This window comes from Scatophagus argus, chromosome 10, assembly GCF_020382885.2.
Source record: "Scatophagus argus isolate fScaArg1 chromosome 10, fScaArg1.pri, whole genome shotgun sequence".
Classification (NCBI taxonomy): Eukaryota; Metazoa; Chordata; class Actinopteri; family Scatophagidae; genus Scatophagus; species Scatophagus argus.
In genome coordinates, this window is record NC_058502.1 from 7,892,571 (window position 1) to 7,911,831 (window position 19,261).

At 42.6% G+C, this 19,261-nt stretch overlaps 1 protein-coding gene across 6 annotated transcripts in view; it reads right to left on the reverse strand.

The window, feature by feature from the left end:
- The window catches only part of LOC124065646 (protein FAM13A-like), a 19,752-nt gene extending 1,123 nt beyond the window's left edge, over nt 1-18,629 (reverse strand). Inside the window, exons 1-20 of one of the 6 annotated variants that reach the window (XM_046401207.1) lie at nt 18,356-18,629; nt 17,629-17,830; nt 17,342-17,551; nt 15,538-15,718; nt 13,795-13,900; nt 13,080-13,201; nt 8,531-8,737; nt 8,252-8,366; nt 7,844-7,932; nt 7,039-7,096; nt 6,294-6,398; nt 4,662-4,869; nt 3,606-3,855; nt 3,286-3,418; nt 2,752-2,833; nt 1,760-1,974; nt 1,561-1,644; nt 1,348-1,476; nt 732-946; nt 269-370 (exon numbers count right to left, since the gene is read on the reverse strand). In XM_046401207.1, coding sequence (XP_046257163.1) covers nt 269-370; nt 732-946; nt 1,348-1,476; nt 1,561-1,644; nt 1,760-1,974; nt 2,752-2,833; nt 3,286-3,418; nt 3,606-3,855; nt 4,662-4,869; nt 6,294-6,398; nt 7,039-7,096; nt 7,844-7,932; nt 8,252-8,366; nt 8,531-8,737; nt 13,080-13,201; nt 13,795-13,900; nt 15,538-15,718; nt 17,342-17,551; nt 17,629-17,830; nt 18,356-18,385 — 2,843 coding nt within the window. In that variant the 5' untranslated portion in view covers nt 18,386-18,629. Of the gene's footprint in view, nt 1-268; nt 371-731; nt 947-1,347; nt 1,477-1,560; nt 1,645-1,759; nt 1,975-2,751; nt 2,834-3,285; nt 3,419-3,605; nt 3,856-4,661; nt 4,870-6,293; nt 6,399-7,038; nt 7,097-7,843; nt 7,933-8,251; nt 8,367-8,530; nt 8,738-13,079; nt 13,202-13,794; nt 13,970-15,537; nt 15,719-16,173; nt 16,480-17,341; nt 17,552-17,628; nt 17,831-18,355 lie in introns of those variants that run through there. The other 5 variants (XM_046401205.1, XM_046401206.1, XM_046401208.1 and 2 more) reach the window with 5 other exon arrangements.
- Between the last annotated feature and the right edge of the window lie 632 nt (nt 18,630-19,261).

The following is a 19,261-nucleotide window of genomic DNA, read 5'->3' on the forward strand; positions in this document are numbered from 1 at the left end:
CAGTGCAAAGGATGTGTACAGTTCAGAGCAAACGTCTATCTCTTCGTCTCTTTCCTGAGCTCTCTGTGCTGTAATTAACGTTAAGTGAGCGTGCATTACACTGTTGTACCATTACGATGGAATTTCTTTTGTGGATGGTTTTTATTTGTTTTTCACAAGGCATTGTTGAAAACCAAATGTTCCAAGTTTGTTAAAAGACAAAATAAAACTCGAACGCCAAGTAGCTTGGATTTTTGCTGTGTGTGTCGTTTGTGGGTGCAACCTTCACCTGCCGGTCTGCTTGTAGAAATGGTCCTCAAACTCCCGGAGAGTCTGGTGAAGCCGCCGCTTCTCTAATCGAGCCATCCTGAGGTGATCCAGTAATTCTTGTCTGCGAAGAAACAAAAGAATTTCTTAGGCCCTTCCTGAGTGATATCCCCAGGCCCCCTTAAAAATCGCACCATTTTGAGAGTTACTGACTGAGGAGAAACTCAATAAACTTTGCAAAATGGCTACAGCAAGTTTGCCACAGCATCACTGTACCAGCCTGTTTGCTTCCTGTCCAAAGTGCGTCGTACGTGCCAACATTTATCAGCTCTTTGAACACACAGTTTCAACTAATTTTACCATTTACACCAAATTTATGAAAGAAGACAACATTTCATTGATAAAATTACATGACGTCAAATTTTGCGGACACAGTAAATAGTAACTAGGCTGCTTCTTAGGGATAGTTGTGGGGTAAGCTGTACCTGGAAGCTTCATGTAGTGTTGCCATGGTGATTATCTGTGGCTGGAGACCCTTCGCCTCCTCCATCGGGGACACCAGAGGTGTCTCAGACATTTCAGGAGATGACAGACGCAGCGACTCATCTGAAGACACACACCTGGGAGACTTCAGCCAGAGCGGCTGCTGCCTGGGGCTTCGCTGCTTGGGACGCTCTTCATCAGACCCATCCTCTTCCTCCTATATAGACACACAAAAGCTTGTCAAGCCATCACAGAACAGAATATGGTCTGTTTTTACTATTCAGCCTGCTGGGAGCTAATCATGATATGCTATGGTTCATATTTAGAACAGCAAAATTTTGAGTGAAACCAGCTTGCATTGACTATTATCCCATCATTAAGTGTCTTGCCATCATTTATTTTGCTGAATGAACTGAAATGTTTCACGGTACTTTGGTGCAGCTCATATATCTGGCCACTAGGGGGCAACAGTGTGACACTCTTCCGTATTGGCCATGGTGAGTTTTACCCACAGGATGGAAATACAGTGGGTTCGTGTCATTCTGGAGGTCTCTTATCTCTCTACAAGACTGCCCCTCTTATTTAAAGTTAAGTATTCACAATTAAATGTTTCCTCACAATGGTCGTAATGACTGTTGCAGCAGCAGAAGAATGCAGCAGATGCTTAAGAAGGCGGTACCGATCGTAGAAAGGTTTCATCAGAGTTCGCTCCTGTCTGGTGCTCTGAGGACAAATACAAATACAAACCAAGGGCAAGAAGAGAGGGAGAAGAGGACAAATATTACTGAAGTGGAGCCTTAAAGTAAAAAATGAGAGATAAACTGGTCTTACTGGTCGTCCGTGCAGACTCTCAAAGTAGAGCAAACATTTCTGCAGGCTGGTCTTCTCCATAGTCATCTGGAAATGGGACATCTCCTGCACACACAAAAACTGTTAAACTGTCTGTTTACCCGACCATTAGCAGACTGTCAAACCTACATTGCAATGATTTGTGTTTGTGTGTGTTCAAAATATTTCTACCAACACCAACCTTGATGCTCTCAGGCAGGCCCAGTTCTTGTCGTCTCTCCTTCAGTCTGTTGGTCATTATGTTGACCGTTTCCTCCACATTTGGCTTGGCGTTGCTGTTGTTGTTGAGTTGCTGCAGCTCAGTTCTGTCTGTGCTGGTCCTGCATGTTTCAGTGGAAGGGTTGAAGCCTCTCTGTCCTCCCAGCCCACCTTCTTCTGACTGTCTCAGCTTTAGCTCTGATAAGGACAAACAAACAAAAACATGAATATGTGAATCTCAAATTTGTACTTTAGCTCTCTGATAAACATTCCAGCACTGTTGTAATTAGTCAGCGGTGGAAAGCAATTGTGTATATTTTTCAGGTACTTAAACTGTAGTATTTCTGTTTTATGCTACTTTATACTTCTACTCAATGACATTACTGTACTGTATTTTCCAGACTAAGATTTTACATTAAAATATTATGAGAAGCTTACAAAATACAGTGCAGTTTCAAAAATTGAAACAGCATTTCCCAACATTTTTAGCTTGTGACCCATTTCTAAACCTCTCTGATGGTTTCATTTAAATAACTCTTCAAGGCCCAAAGAGGTAAAACTCTTCAATATTTTACAAAAACGCAAACATTACTCCAAAAAATTAATACAGCTTCACCTTTGTTTTTTTTCTTTTACTCAAGTATTCTGACTATACAGAAATTAGTCAAAACAAGCTCTACCTCAAAACAGCTACAACAACAACAAAAAAAAGGTACCTACGTACTGATATAACATTATTAAAAATCTAATATAATGTCATTCACAGGGGCCATTTTTCTGCATACTTTTTGATCCTTCAAGTTTTTTAATAGGAATGGACAATTTTTTATTACTCTTTGACATTAAGAATTTCCCTCCAGGGATTAATAAAGGAATTCTGATTCTGATTCTGATTCTGAAGGTGTTTTCATTCAAGGAAAGATCTGAATACTTCCTCCGCCATTTCAATCATTCATCCCTGATTCTGTAACTGACCTTTAAGCTGCTTGCGACTCTTGATGAGCTCCTTCATCAGTCTGGCCATCTCTGGATGTGCTGTCTTGTCATTATGGGCTGGCTGAAAAAACACAACAATAAACTCACTAGAAGAGTTTCAGAGTTTCTCCACCTGTAAGAGTTCCTGTAACTAACTCCTCACTTGCTCTAAGTCTGCGCAGGTTCTAATAACAGTATTTTGTTTTGTTCTGTAAAAGCCCTAACAACCAGCTGACCATGGATCTGTTGTGTAATACAACTGTACTTTTCCAATGCACCAGTAGAGGGAGTAATTCCCACTAGCATGAAGTTTGCTGTTAGCATACAGAGCCTCATTTTAGAATGTATAACTTAGCTAATTTGCAAACAGCCAAGCATGCATCCACACAAAAAACAAGGAAAAAGAAAATCCCACCCATGAAAGGTTACAGGCTTTGGGAACACTGAGCTTCACACTCTGAGGCAGTAACTTCAAATTCAATCATGACTCAAAGGAATCCATCTGCTCAGCCAGCTTCACATTTCCTCCCTCACCTTATAGTGCTTCTCCTGTTCAAAACGCTCCTCAAAACGCCTTATCCTCTTCCTCAGGGTGTGAATGTGTCTGTTGAGCATTGAGATGGACACAGAGCCCTCATCTGGTTCTGCATGGACGCCGCTGCGAGCCCTGGAGAGTGACAAAAGCGCACATCTATCCACCAGAACTGCTGACATTTTGCATATGGTTCCGTAAGATAAAGATTTATAATGATAACATGCACTTAACTATCACCTCTAATCTGCACGAAGATAAAATCTGAGACTCTCCCAACTGCGAGCACCTATTGCCTAGATACAGGAAAGAGATGCCTTACATGCGTATGTGCTGTGAGCACGGTGGAGAAGGGGCTGTATCAGGGTCGAGGTTGTAGCGCAGGCTGTGACTGAGGTTGGGGCAGCGCGGCGAGGGAATGGGGTTGTCAGTCGTCGTGAATCTGGAAAGAAGTGGACTGGTGTGAGGGCCCGGTGGGCTCGGCAGGGTGTCATCTCCTGAAGTCACCTCAGAAAGAACTGCAGTGGAGAGGAAAGGGCTGGACGCTGAGGAGTTAGGGGACGGGCTGTGTGCTGTAAGAGGGAGAGGGAGGGAGGGAGAGGGAGAGAGAGAGAGAGAGAGAGGGAGAGAGGGAGAGAGAGAGAGAGAGAGAGAGGGAGAGAGAGAGAGAGAGAGAGAGAGAGAAAGGACAAAATATCAACTGAAATCTCTGACAACTATGACTGTTTCAATGTGTCTTTTATATCATAAATGTCATTTTTTTGTTGACTTGATAAAGGAAGGTGGCTGAGACAAAATTGGAAAAATCCATTTCATTTAGCCAAAATAAAACACAGAAATAAAAAATATGATAAAATATTTAAAATATACACTAGGGTCTAAACATTACAAAACATAACATATTACTGAATATGTATACCAGTTCATTATGTCACAGTCAGCTGTGTAGGGATGCCACAGTAACAGCATTGCACCTTAGTTCGCAGTTATCAAGGAGAGACACACCCAACTGTGGGAAATGATGAAGCTCATGGCTCGTTGTCAAGATTTACTGACTGTTATTCAACATAGGCCAAAGGAATTACAGCAGCTAGGGAGACGATGACTACTATAAATAAATGCACTAATACATGAAGTACGGCTCTTGCGCTGACAGAGTTATGGGTTTGATTCCCTGTGGGACTGTCTGAGAGGCAAATACTGTACTTTGAGGCGGTACTTTAGGTAATGTAATTCCCTAAATAAATGTATGACAAAAGCTTTTATGACTTCTACTCAATTTATCTCTTTGCCCAAAATAAATATTTATCATTGGATCAGTTCAGAAACTTAAATATTATGATTTCAGTAAATCAGCACTTAACTGTCGTTGTCTTACCAGGCTGCGATGACTCGACCGTCTGCCGGTCCTGAGCTGCTGGTGACGGTGGCGGGTGGAGGACCAGCTTGTGGGTCAAATACAAGCTGTGCTCTTCAGTACACAGTGGTTGTGGCTGGGCAGGTAGGTCATCCTGAGCTTGGGAGTCTTCCAGTGGTGGCAGGGGTCCCACGTCAGCCTCCAGAGCTTGTAGCTTAAGGGACGGACTCTGGAAACAGAAGCAGAACATGGCTTCAGGGATGCAGACGTGCAGGGAAAAGAGACTTCTAAAAGATGCGCTGGGGTTAGCGTGGAGAGAGTCTTCAGTGCTTCACATGCTGCTCAGGAATCTTGAGTCGTGTCCTGTAAAACCATTTTAATCTCTCCAATGACAAAAATATTCTGGCGCTGGAGTGTGGTTGGGCAGAGTTGCAGGATGAGCTGATATGAGTGGTTGTCCTCCTGAGAATGAGTCAAAAGGTAGAATATAGCTCTATGAGCAAGCTGCTTTCGGGGATGACTGAAATACAAGGAACTTCTCAGAAAAACAAAAGCAAATCTTTGATCTTCACAGACTACCCGTCAGTTACAAGCAGCATATGCGAGGAGGTACATATTTTCAGCAACGCAAAAACAGACTTCCCTCCACTGTAGCTCTCCTCAGGTCCCCATGTGACAAGACACTGGTCAGCAAAGCAGGCTTTTAACCGGGAAGACAAGAATCTCGCTGACAGTTGTCAGTTAGTGAGTCAGATTCCTAATATGCATCAGCATCCAGCATGGGATCCCTGATGAGCAACACACTGTAATTCCATCAGCAGTATCACCGCGATTCCCAGATCACCTAATCCGCACGTTTGTGAGAGTGTGTGTACGACAGAGTGTAGTATGCCACCCCAAAGAGAATCCCTAAATCCACATGGTTTTGCTTCCGACTGGCATTCCCGGCACTCCTGCTGCTGAACTGCCTCCACATGGATTATTCATCATGCATGGAGGAAGAGGGGAGGCGGGAATGCTCCTGTCGGTGCGTGCAGTGAGAGTGCGTGCAATGCAAAGGCGGAGAGAGGCGCTGTACATGACGAGGCAACGTTTCCATGGCAACGTTGTCAGACCCAGCTAAGGATTCTATTTGATGGAGCTGTGGGAAGTCACGTAACTGACTGACTCGGTGTGTGTGTGTGGGTGTAGATGCAATGAATTCTGATAGTGCTTAAAAAAAAAAACAGATTAACTGAGCTGCACCACAATCAGTCTGGACTTAGCGGTTTGAGCAAAATTTTTTTGCTCTTTTTGATGCTCTGACATCACTATCAGCATCGTCATCATCAGTGGCAGCAGACAAGCGCTTGAATTCTTACCCTCCTCGGCTGTTCATTCATGAAAAAAAAAACTGCTTTGTGCGTCACACAGAGGAGGTGGAAGGAAGGAGAGGAGGGGAAGGAGCAAGGCTGTTATCGCTGAAGCACAACACCCACAGTCAAGTAAACTCACACCTAAGCAATACACACACAGGTGTGCACGGAAACACACGCATACACAAAGACACACACACAATCACTGGAGGTATAGGCAGCCCCGTTGTCATAGATACCCTTTCAAAGAAAGCGTTAATTTGTGTATCTAAAAAGACTGCAGGGAAGGAGAACTTACGTCAAGGCTGTTGTTCCTGCCCCTGCAATCACTGTGTCTGTCAGGAGAACCACTACATCCACATCCACCTCCTCCTCCTCCTCCTCCTCCTCCTCCTCTTCTCGCCTGGAGGAACAGACGGCATATGCACTGATGAAGTCTCAGTCCCGAAGCCCACTTCCACTTACTGACACACACCAGCGTGGGCACAAACGCACACGCATGTGCAAACAAAAATGTAGGTTACAATGACACATATAGATAGATGATGAATTTCTTTTCTTTATTTTTTTTTTTAAACCTTATTCAACACACCCAGTTGGTTTTTCTGGTACAGTTAGGTACCACGTCACGACAAATACATTTTTAGGTTTAACTCATTTTGAAATGAAATCATCGGTCCTGGGTGAACTGCAACCATCCTGTTTTTATGGGTTAGTCTGGTGACCGGATTGTATGTCAGTCCTACTGGCAACGAAGACAAGCAAGACGAAGACAAGCTTGAATTTCCCTCGGGATCAATAAAGTATCTATCTATATATCTATCTATCTATCCAAGCAAGTCTGTCTTTCCTCTGAAACATTCATATCACTTTTAAGCTTCTTTAGGCGAACTGACTTGAAGACTCTGTGCAGTACATTTTGCTAGCTTGCAAGCCTAAGGCTACAATTCTCTGGCCTGGCTATCACAGACTGATCCTCACTGGCTAGAATTTAAATGGCAGCCTGTGGAAATGAACCGTTCGCTTCACAAAGGTGTGTTTACCTTCCACTCAGACACTGTGGTTCGGTCTTCTGTCTTGTACTTCATGCAGCACAGCATCCTGAACAACAAAAATCTGTCAACACCAGTCAAACACAATAAAATCACATCAAGTATTATTAAGTGTTAAGTATTAAAAACTCAAAATATCTGTAACAACCCTCCCTCTGCTTCACAGAACATGTGATTTCATTACACAGGCTCTTTGTCCGTATTCATAATCAATACTGTATTGAATCTGCTCACAGGCTGGACTGCCCGGCGCTGTGTGTAGTTTTGAGGCCAGACAGTCATGTGGCACTGCCATTAAGGTTACGGTTTATTCATGTCTGACACTAACGAGGCATAACTGAGATGACCTGTCCTGTGGCTCTGTGGAAAGTCAGCGCGCCACCACACTACATCGGCCTGATCTGGCTAGTGTGTTATTTGGACTGGAATCATATCAAAACCGTAACTGTGAGCAGCACACTGCTCCGATAACCTACTTCTCAACTGACTAGAGGGCTGAGAGATGAGCTGAACTGAGAGGAGCCAAGCAGGAAGGAAAGGAGGTGGGGGGGGGGGGGGGGGGGGGGACTTTAGCAGCAGGGGTCAGACAAAATGAAATCAGACACACTTTAACTGCTCCAACATTACTAACGGGTTAACGGTTCTTCTCTCTGGTTTGAATTTCAAATAGCTGATCTATGAAAGTGTGGCAGTTTTTATTCCACTTGGATGCTTTCCAATGAACAAATGGTTGCTGCTTGTACAAAGAAACAAAATGTCATCTGGTGCAGTCGTCATGCAGAAATCTTCCTCTCACCTCTCTGTGTATGTTTTGGCTTTGCTCTGTGATTCATTCGCTGTGAAGCAGTCTGAACCAGAGGACGTCCTCCCCGCTTCTGTAGAAGCCTGAAAAACAGTTCATTCTAAGTCGTTTAACCTTTGCGGTCCCACAATGAGCAAAAAGATTTTCAACTTTAGACATTAAAAGCATAATTGCACTGTGTCGTTTCATTTAACACTATACACTCTACTGAATATATTCTGCATGCAGTAGGCAGTCAGTGGCTTTTTTCTTAGCACATAAGCACATTTTTATAGATCTATAAAGAAATATGAAAGAACATCAGAGCAGTTCTCGCAGAATAATATTCACAGTGAGAGATGTTGAGTGCTGAGGACACAGTTCAATGGTTCGATGGAGAAAAAAAAAAACAACAATGCACACCGCTGAAAAGTCATCTGCTGTGGATGAGGAAGGTGTCATTCGATTCTCTACTTGTTCCTCGTCTTTCTCCTTCGATATGGAGGTGAATGGTGACATCTTGTACTGTGAGAAGGTCCTGTTGACAATGAAGCACTCATTACACTGTAGAGGAGTCAAGACAATTCCTAAACATTTGGTGTCTGTACATTTGAGTTTTGAGAAAGGCACAGAGGGGGAACTGAAGGGGCAAATGATGAGGTAGGATGCTGATGTCAAACTGAAAGGAAGACAAACGCTTACCCCTGTGTGGTACACTCCGAGTCTGGTGGCTCTTGGGGTGGTGTGCTCTGGTGCGGGTGTTGCACTGACCCTGGGTCAGCGGGGCAGGATGGCACACAGCCACCTTCTGTACTCTTACTGCTCTCATCCAGGGCCTCCTGGTCTGCAATCAGCTTCTGAATGTCAGCACTGACGTCAGAGCTGGTTTCACAACCCAGAGTGTCAGGACTAAGGAGAGGGAGAAAGTGAGAAATACATACAGGAGAAGACCGTCTTTTTATGTTTCTTACATTAATTCATCACATTTTTAAATAGGCCGATAAATTCTTAAAAAATGGATTTTGGTCCAGGTGCTCTGTGCGTAGAAGTGGTCCTGAAGAAAAAAAGAGGGTTAGCGAAAAAGAAAAGTATCCAGTGTTTCAAAGCAAATGTCACAATGGAGGAGAATCAATACCAAGTAAAGGGATTTCTCACAACCCTGGAACCCCAAACTCCAACCAAATCAATAAAGTATTACAGAAACATTTTAAAAATGGTACTAGAATGAGGTGGATCCCTGTCGTGTTGGCAGGAATTCAGTACATGTAAACCTAAAACAACAGATTTTAAGTGGTTTACGGCTAACATGCGTTAAGTCTGGAATGTCCAAAAACTAATCCCTGAGAAAACTTCTGTCCTCCACACCAGAAAAACAAACACCCAGCGGGCCATGAATCAGCAGTGTTACTCCATGACACGCATCACAAAGCTCTAATGAGCTGCTTCCAGCAAAAACAAGCACAACTGATTTGCAGTGACGTGATCCAAAAACAGGCCATGGGTCACGCACTTGCTCAAAGGGGTGTATGAGTCCGGAGCTGTAACCTCCAGCAGATGGGTCAGCACAGCAGCGAGGAGAAACTAATGATAGCCGCTTAGGCTATTAGTCAGCGTCATGAAGGCAGATTACTTTCTCTTTCTCAGACATCCTTCATATTAACAGTACTTGCTCAGACACAGCAAAAACATACGGATAACTGGGAGAGACAGAGAAAACCTGAAGTCAACAGGAAGTGAAATGTAAACACCGCTGCTCTAAAGCGAGTACATTTCTCCTCTGGAGACCAGAGACCACCTTGCGTTATCTCACTCACTTGTGCAGGACCGCAGACCCACGGCTGTTGTCACTGATGCTGAAGCAGACGAGACAAGAAAACATCCTTTGCCAGAACGTCTACACTCACCGCAGTCTAGCATTACGCGTGACAGCGAACAGCTTGCTGCTTGAGAGGGACAGAGAAAGCCAAAGACATAAAGAAGAGAGAGCACAAACGTCGAGTACTTGATGGTCAACAACACGAGTGACACCCGGAGGCAGGGAACTGACCCGCCCCCTTCAATTACTAATGCTCATACACACACAAGCACACACAGATATACACTCACATGCAGCAGCACTTTGTGATATCTGGGGTCAACCACGTCACTTCTAGCACTGTATCACAGGGGGAAGTAGGGCAGCGAGGCTGAGACAAGAAAGCTCACTAAGATTGGACACAGCTGCGTGCACTTGCACTGAAATTCATCAGTTTTAATGTTGATATACAAAATTAAAACCAATGCTGAGAAGTTCATTACTGATTTTACATAAGGTGCCTACATAGGGAAGATTATTCATGTGTACTGACCAACAAACTCCTTTATATGAAATATATGTCTGGGCTTACAAAGACTTGAAAATTGAAAATTAATCATTTTAGGAATACATGAAATAAGAAGACAAGAAAGGGACATTTATTGTAAAATATTACTGTTGTAAATGGCTGATCGAAAACCCTATGCCCATTTTCCTAAAATTAAATGTGTGCTTTTGAAATATTATCTTGTACAGCTGGTGGGAGACAGAAAACCGACACTTCTTTTGAAATCAAAGCCTTTGTGGGTATAATTAAACTAGAATCAATATGAACTATGACGTTAGTGGGAACCATGGAGGTCCAGACATGGCCAGATGGAACAGCATGCAAATGTCAGACATGACTGAAGAAAGCACAAGACCCAAATAACAAAACCCAGTCGGACATGCAGGAGCAAATAACAGCATCTTATATGTTTATGTCAAGCGACTCAAGTCAAAGGCATCCATGAGGAATGTGGTTATGAGTTCTGAACGCTGAGCGTAAATATATACAAAAACAAAAGAAAGGTGTAGTTATTTCATCTGGTACCCCTAATTTAGTTGAGGACTGGTTGGACTACTAAGGAAAAAGGAAAATCTGTGCGCCTTAGATTTCGCATAGACGGACAGATGGAATGATGCAGCATCTTATCTGCGCTAAACAGATGAGAGTGGGAAGCTGTTGGATGAAAAACTACTGATATTTGTTTAATGTAAAAAAACAAAACAAAACAGACACTTAGAACTGGTGAGAAGCTTGGCACTTTGTCTCAGCAGGTGTCACAGATTTTACAGCTTAGATAACTAATATCTGTAGCTGCTTGGTGTGTAGGAGTGTCCACGCTGTAGGAAATGACCCGAGATGACGCGCCTGCAGAGGAACCGAACTCCATGACTTTTACAGATGAGCCTCTTCTTGCTCTCGGCTTCGTGGAGATATTGCCTCGTTGTCTGGTCTTATTAAAGAGAGTGAGGGAAAAACATTCGCTTGGCCGGTGGGCAGCTGGTGTTGTGTATCAGCGTGAGCTGTGATAATTAATAGAGCGTTGTGTCTACTGATATGCAGAGACCTGGATGACCACCAGCCCTCTCCCATGTCAGCTGGGAAAGACATACACACTCTCTGCACATATCGTGCCACCTGTTAGACCTGCATAACTACGTCTACTGATGACTCCTCTCTAAACTGACACGTGTGTGTAGCTTGACATCTGGCTGCCATGCTGCAGCCTATGATTAGCTCTGTGACCTTCATATCTCATTTTGCCTGTAGTCCACAAGGGTATTATTAGTAATACATCATGCATGTTTTTAAGTAACATCTTCATTAACCTCAGTTCCACTGAGAACAGATCTTTTTTCATCACTACAATGCACATCTGCTTAAAATGTCAAGAATGTGTTTTTATCTCCATTACAAATTAAGATGCCAGATACACAACTATACACATAAACACGTGTGGCAGCTACAACATTAATCAGAAAGCAGACATGAATGTCATGTCGCATTGCTGTCTGGGGGTGGACCAAAATAGAAAATAAATTAATGTAATTTAGTGTCTGCATTGCCACCTTGAGGCAACCAACACTCATAATTTAAAAATAGAAAACAGCACAGTAGCCTGCAAGTTGTGAGTGGGAAAAGTTCCCCAGAAGCAGATGGTTCTCAGTATGTGGACTCGGTCTGTGGGACTAATACGACATTGCTCCACTCCTCTGCACCTTCGAGCGGTAAAACTGTGTTGCTATTTTTACTCGTCATTATACTGAAAGGCCAGTCATTTGTACAAGCAACAACTCTTTCTCCTGTTGCCTACAGATACTGGGTGTCTCAGGTTCTGTTAGGTTTTGTTCTGTAGCCAACAGTTTGTCTCGTAAGCGAGATTTTGTTTTTCAACTTGTCACCTGCCCCTACTGAACATGATATCTTTAGTACAAATCAGTCATCATTTGGCTCTTAAATGAAGGAGTAGCTGACCTGTAGCATAAAAGTTTGAATATCTTATTATCTTAAGGCTGGTCTACTTCTTTTTTAACATCTGATTAACCCTGTCTGGCCCTTGTCCAATAATGATAAAACAAAGAGACACAGTTTGACATTTTTGACTTGTATGAGTACACGAGACCTCCAGAGGCTGGCCTTAATTCCCTGTGAATGATGTCTCAGCCTTATCATCAATGATAAAACCACAAACCTGACAACTGACTAAACGATGCTGAACACAGAGTGACATGCTACAGGGAAATGGGGCCTAATTATTCTCCGAGGACAAGATATATTAAGGGAGAGGCTGGTGTATATTCACACCACATGGTAGTTTAACTGTGATCAAGGCAGAAAAAACTGTTTTGAAACAGATGAATGAAAAAAGCTGTGTCACCTATCTATCTATCTGTATATTGATCTAGCTACACTATATAGACAAAAGTATCCAGACACACTTTATGGGGCTATTTTCAGGGGTTGGGCTCAGTCCCTTACTTCCAGTGAAGGGAAATCTTAATGCTTGAGCAAACCAAGATATTTTGACCTGCATGACTGTGCCCCAGTGCACAAAGCAAAGTCCATAAAGACATGGTTGGATGTGGAAGACCTTGACTGGCTCACACAGACCCCTGACCTCAACCCCATCCAACACCTTTGACATGAACTGGAAAAGAGATTGTGAGCCAGGCCTTTTGGTCCAACATCAGTGTCTGACCTCGCAAATGCTCTACTGCGTGAATGGGCAAAAATTCCCACAGAAACACCACAGAATCTTGTGAAAAGCCTTCCCAGAAGAGTGTAGGCTGTTACAGATGCAAAGCTGTTTAAGTATTTAGAGTGCAATGTTCAGGTGTCCCAATACTTTGGGCTATACAGTGATCTATCTATCTATTACATAGTTACTGATGCTAAGATGATGACGGTACCTGTTGAGCTGACTGTGCATCCATATTGTTTGGTTAAAATCAATGGCTGCAGAGGCTGAGATGGTCGCTCCATCCAACCTCTCCATGTTACTCCGCTCTGAGTGGCAGCTGCTGGCTCGGACCTGCCAATGACAACAACACTGAATGCACACACACCACTATAGAGGAACAAAACCTCTCACCATTTGCTTCTTGAATCATGTGCATTTAAAGTATACAGCCATTCTGTAGTGTTCACCAAGTTATATTTAAAACTTTTCAAAACATTTTTAACTCCACATAGAAACTCATTGCGTTTATGAGTTCCCAAGCTTCCATAGCTTGCAGGCACAACAGTGCTGCAGGTCTGATGGTGTTGACTGAAATGATTAAACAGCTTCCTGTGTGTACACTGTTGCAGCTATCTCAATTTTACTTTGAAGGTTTCTAACGTCCCCTGACAGCCCGCAACCTTCTTACTGTCCTTTGAAAGGCCTTTGAAATAACAGTCAAGAGTTTTTGGTGACTTGAAGATACTCTGTGTATAGTACATGAGTTCAAAGATTGGCATATCTGCAAATAAAATAAAATAAATACGCAAATACACGCAAATAAAATAGTTCTGTTTGATGCTAAGTGCTGCAAGGACATTTTTTCGTGTGATCAAAAAGATCAGGAAATTCAATCAATGGTGAAACAATTTTTGTCATGGGGAAGAAAAAAAAACATGGCTCACCTCAAAGTGTGAAAGAGCAGAGAGAGTAGGAGGAGGCGGTGAGGAGGAGGCAACTGAGGAGGTCACTGTGTCCTCAGCTGGGGCTGGAAGGAGAACATTCTGATGCCTGAGAAGATGGAACAACAGGGCATTACACACACTCTGCTCCTCCAGCATCCTGGGTCCTGCTGGAACACTACATAAAGAAAAGAGAAAACAACAACACACATGTCACATGTACTGCATAGTGTGTATTCAAAATGGTCATAAACATTATGAAAAAGGGCTCCATCTAGTGGAGGGGCACACACAGCAGACAATTGGGAGGACACATCAGATTCTTATTAGTTATGTGCGCCTACAGTAACTTGGTAAGTACCACGTCAGACCAAAAATAGTCTTTGAAGCAGCTATTTGTTTTCAAAATATACCATGCTGTTACCGACTTCACAGCACATAACAAGGAAGGAGAATTTGTAACATGTGATTATTAATAGATGCGTGTTTACATGGTAGGCAGCTCATTTAGGAAGAGAAAGCAGGAGTAGCCTGTCACATGGATTACATAACAAACACATTCAAGGGCAACAGGCTGTTTAGAACTGGTCTTGGATGACAAATATACATGAGTTATTATGGGGGACGTGCAGCATGTCACACATGCTGCATGTGTGACAACATGTGCTATGCTGTCTGTAATCCCAATCTTAAATGGATAGCAATATTATTAAAATCTTAAAACAGGCAAAAGAACTCTGTACTTAAATGTGGCTTACAAATTATTCTTTTGGTCTCTATGGAAACCTTGTTCAGCTGAGTATTTTTTTGCAACATGTACCTCTGATGCACGTTTTAATCTTTCTCATTCAAAAGAATCTTTTTTATTCAAGCCATTATACTCTTCCTCACTTCCTCTGTTCTTGTCTTGTAGACGCAGAACCTATGAGCATGGGACATTCTCCATCTGTCTGCAGCTAAACCAAAACCAAAGCACGCATAACTTTTTCCAAGTCTCTGCTGCCAACTGTGCACCCCCTACCAACTCTTGTTCCCCAAGCTATAATCATCTGATATTTTCCCCTCACATGCAGAACTAACTCCACATTTGACTGACATGTCTTAACTTTCAGAGAAAACAGGGGTGACATAGATGAGACTGGGAGATCGGGAACAGTTACAAGGGAGCCGAATGAATATCACAAGTTTCCACTGTGGCAAACTCTAAACACGTGCTTAAATTCTAAGTGTGCCTCTGCAGAGATTGTCTTTGTTTACAGTGATGGCTGAGTTCCGTAAACAGGACGAGAGAAGCAACGAACCAAATTCCCGATGAGCTCTGTCATATCTGTCTGCCGTTTAGTGTGCCACGTTCTGTGTTATCAACCACAATCCACACCCATTTCCTCGGTGACAAACCCACAAATTAGCGCTGCAGCTGCGGAAAAATGGAGCAGACACACAACCACTTTGGCAAATGAACTAGGCCAGACATTTACAGGCTGCTTTCATGACAAACAGACAATGTGTGTTTTTTACTACATCACGTTTGAAGAAAGGCCACAAGCATTCACTTCCGGCAAATGTAACATTTGTGCTTTCAAATTGTTTTGATCAGTTTTAGGGAAATCCCTCCAGCTATATCTCTCTTGAAAATATGTACAGCTGAGCAATCTCGGGTCACATAACCATCTGTTCTGAGGGAACCTTGTGTCCCAGAACAGGTCTGGAGAGGATTTGAATGTGGAATGAACAACAGCAACTTACTGGAATATACAAGGCCCAAAGATGGTCGCCAGATTTTCCACGGGCATGTGATTCGATTGGCTGTGTGCTGCCACTCTGGACAGGAAGTGGATGAGGTAAGACAATATGACGAGGTTATCATCAGGGAGTTGGCAAAGGTTCTCTCTCAGAGAGCGGTTAATGGCTGCCTCATCCGAATATCCTAAAAAATAACCAAAAATATCATCAGCATTATCAGTATCAGCGTGGAGAGGTGATAACATACCAAGAAATACAGTAGGGCTACACGATATCAGGAAAACCTGCGATATGCGATAACACATTTAAATTGATTAGCGATACATGAACAAATGGGTTGGTTTAAATGGTTAGTTTTAAAAAAAAGTTTTGTTTAAATGTATTTTTGCATTAGGTTTGCTCTGTTGATAGGTGAAGAGTGAATGAACACTGTGATCGAAAAATAAAAAGGGTTATCTACTTTCTAACAATCCATTTTTATTAGTAAAAAAAAACTGCATCTGAGTTAATCGACAAATCTGACCATGAAATGCCACCAGTTTTGTCCATTAGCAGATCATTAAATGAAATGACTCATTAGTTTATCAGTTCTCAACTTGACTCAGCTCATCTTTCATCGTCTTCAGACACGTATCGTACATTTATGGAATGGCGACAACTGGAAAAATAACTCCGTGATGGAATCTGGTATCTTCGGTCCAACTTGTTTATCAGACTTACAAAGCCCTCGTTACTCACGGCGTTCACGGCCATCATGTCCTTTACTAAATAACGTGCGACGGCCTCCGTTATTTCTTTGTAGTGCTTGGATGTTTTTCTTCATAAATGGTAACGCTTGCAAAACTCCGAGGAATGGATGTATGTTGGACTGGTTTGCTGCTACTGATGCCAACGTTTTTGCAGTGGCTAAAGCTAGCTTCTTTTTTTTTTTTTTTTTTAAACTCCTCCGTCTGATTCGATTCAATTCAAGAAACTTTATTAGTCCCCAGGGAGCAATTCAAGTAAATGCGTTTACTCTTTTGAGAGTCTTTTGTCTTTTGTGATATCATTTTCGCACACGTTAATATCGCGATGAAGATAAATTTTCGATATATTATGCAGCCATAAAATACAGGCAATGGCAATAAAAATTATTATAAGACGAACCATGCCACAACTTTTCCTCCTGGCTTCACATATGATTTTCAAGCTAGCTCAGAGATGTCAATCATATAAATTTAGAAAACATCAAAGTGGGTAATTATAAAATAATACCATAAATTTTTAAATGTCTTCACTTCCATTCATATTGATTTATTTAATTGTCTGTCTAGGAGTTATTTTTTTCCTGCCATCTTTCTAGACTTTTTCGCTGGACACCTTGCTTCTAATCAATAGGGACAAATATCCACATATATAAATCTGTCATCACAAAGTCCTGTTTATGTAAGAATTTCTGCGTTCTCTACCCACTATCAAAAGCATAAACAAGACTGACTACACGATGATGATGATGAATCCCTAAAGATTCAACCTCTTGCTAAGGGACACTTGAGTCAAGCAAACCACTTGCCAGCAACAGCACAAGACTGACTGTTCCCCTACTCTGTCAATCAGCAGTTTAGTGCCTGTACTGCAGCTCTAAAGCGAGTCCAGAGGCACAGTATAGTGGTATATCGATCGAGCACAACAGTGCCTTGCTCAAATCTAAACAACATCACAGCATTAATTTAATTATGCCTATAATTACACTAAAAGTCAAATAGTTAATGAGATTTGATCACAACAATGACAGTCCCACATGAATTCCTGGTATACTTGCTAGTACCCTTGAGGCTCTGAACCAGCTGTTTGCGTTGGGGTTCGGGAACTATGGGGGTGGGCAGCTCCCGAAAGAAGAGCTTGAGGAGCGAGGCCACAGTGGGGACATCTTGCTCACGCTCCAGATCCACCCTCTCTCCAGAGTCCCACCGCTGCCTCAGCTGCTTGATCCGCACCACTGAGCCACACAGACGGAACAGACCCCTGTGCTGCATTCCTGTGACGAGCCAGCAGGTTTAGAAACGGCAGGATAGAAGAGGAGTCACAAAACATATAACATAACAAGTAAATTACCATGCTTATCCAGGAACTCCACCATGTCTCTCAGCACAAGGGGTATCCCACGGACCATCTGCCTGTTCTCGCTCAGTGTTTCCAAGGCAACACCAAACACACACCTGGTGGCCACTTCAGGCTGTGATGCCAGTGTGGGAAGAATGGGCTCTGGGCTTACCTTAGCACCGGTCCTCAGGACTCTCACTGAAGACCAGTCGTTCTACATGGAAAGAAGGGATGCAGCAGCTGACTCAAATACAGAAATGAAATTACTACTTACTACAATCATACTCCAGGATGACCAGACGTGTTTTAGAAAAGCGGTGATCATCTCAAACCGTTTTATTTTAAACTTGTTATAAAAGTGATCTAGACGCGTCTACTTCATTTCAATCACCGAGGATTCTTAATCTGGACCCCGATGATTCATGTTATAATGTGTCAATCTTAGCAACTTAACAACAAGAATATATCCAGTGAAGACAAAATGGCAAAAAAGATCGAGCCAACTAGTTGAGAAAACATCTGTCTATCTTTAAGGAATGTTATAGTAACAGTTAGCGGTCGTTTTGTGTGAAGTTTACTTGCTTTATAATGAAATTGTAACAGAGGTGCTCTGCCTCTCATAGCTGATATTAGTAAGTCAAACTGCCCTTCGCAAACTGTAATTAATTGTACAATCATCTCCAAAACACCGACGAATGTAATAAGACAGCAGCTAAATGCTACCCGCAGCTTAACTCACACAGAGCGACACTGAAGCGCTTGCTCCCATTTTTCAACTCAACGGTCCGGGACGGTTCTCCATTTTTCACTTGTAGACGTATTTTCCCCTCCTTGGCATGATGCTCCACTCTCAGAAACTATCGGAAAGTTCGACGAGTGAGGAGTAACCACTGCCGTCTCCCTCACATCTCATCGTAGGCTAAAGATGAGAGAAAAAAAACGGTTGTTAAAATGGAGTACGGTTAGCTTACTCCGCAGCTAGCTCGCTGTAAATTTGTTTATGTTACTAGTCACGTGACTCATGTGTAACCATAGTAACCAGTGGCGGGGTTGCCAGGAGAAGTGGGAGCAGACTGGCTCGGGATGCTAAAGCGTACAGGTCGAGGAAGCTGAACCCCACCGAAACCGTTAAGTACTTCATCATTTTGGATGAGCTTAAGTGGTTCTTCACGTCAAACCTGAGGAAGAAAATGGCTCTGGGTTAGGACCAGCCGGGTTGGACATCAACAACGTTGACTGGATGAACGTGGTATCACTCCGCCATCCTGGAAAATGTAGTCCAGCTCCAGAAGAAATATGTTACAAAGTCTGACACTTAGTATCATTACTTAAAATGTTTTTTTATTGGCACTTTTTAAATAAAATAATAGAACAGAAATGTAGACAAACCTTATAAGTTGGCGTAAAAAAAGTACAAGTAAGAGTGGTTAAAAGGTGACAGCCAAAGATAATGTCTCTTTTGGTCGGTTCTAATTGCCTCATCTGCACCTTGTGAATAAATACCCTCTACAAACATAATAAGCAAACACTAATGTCCCAGATTTAGCCTTACGCCTGCAACTGGAACTGTCAAAAAATACATGTGTGGTATATTTAACAACATTCACGTGATTCTAAAAAAACTATTGCAATGTATTCATTACAA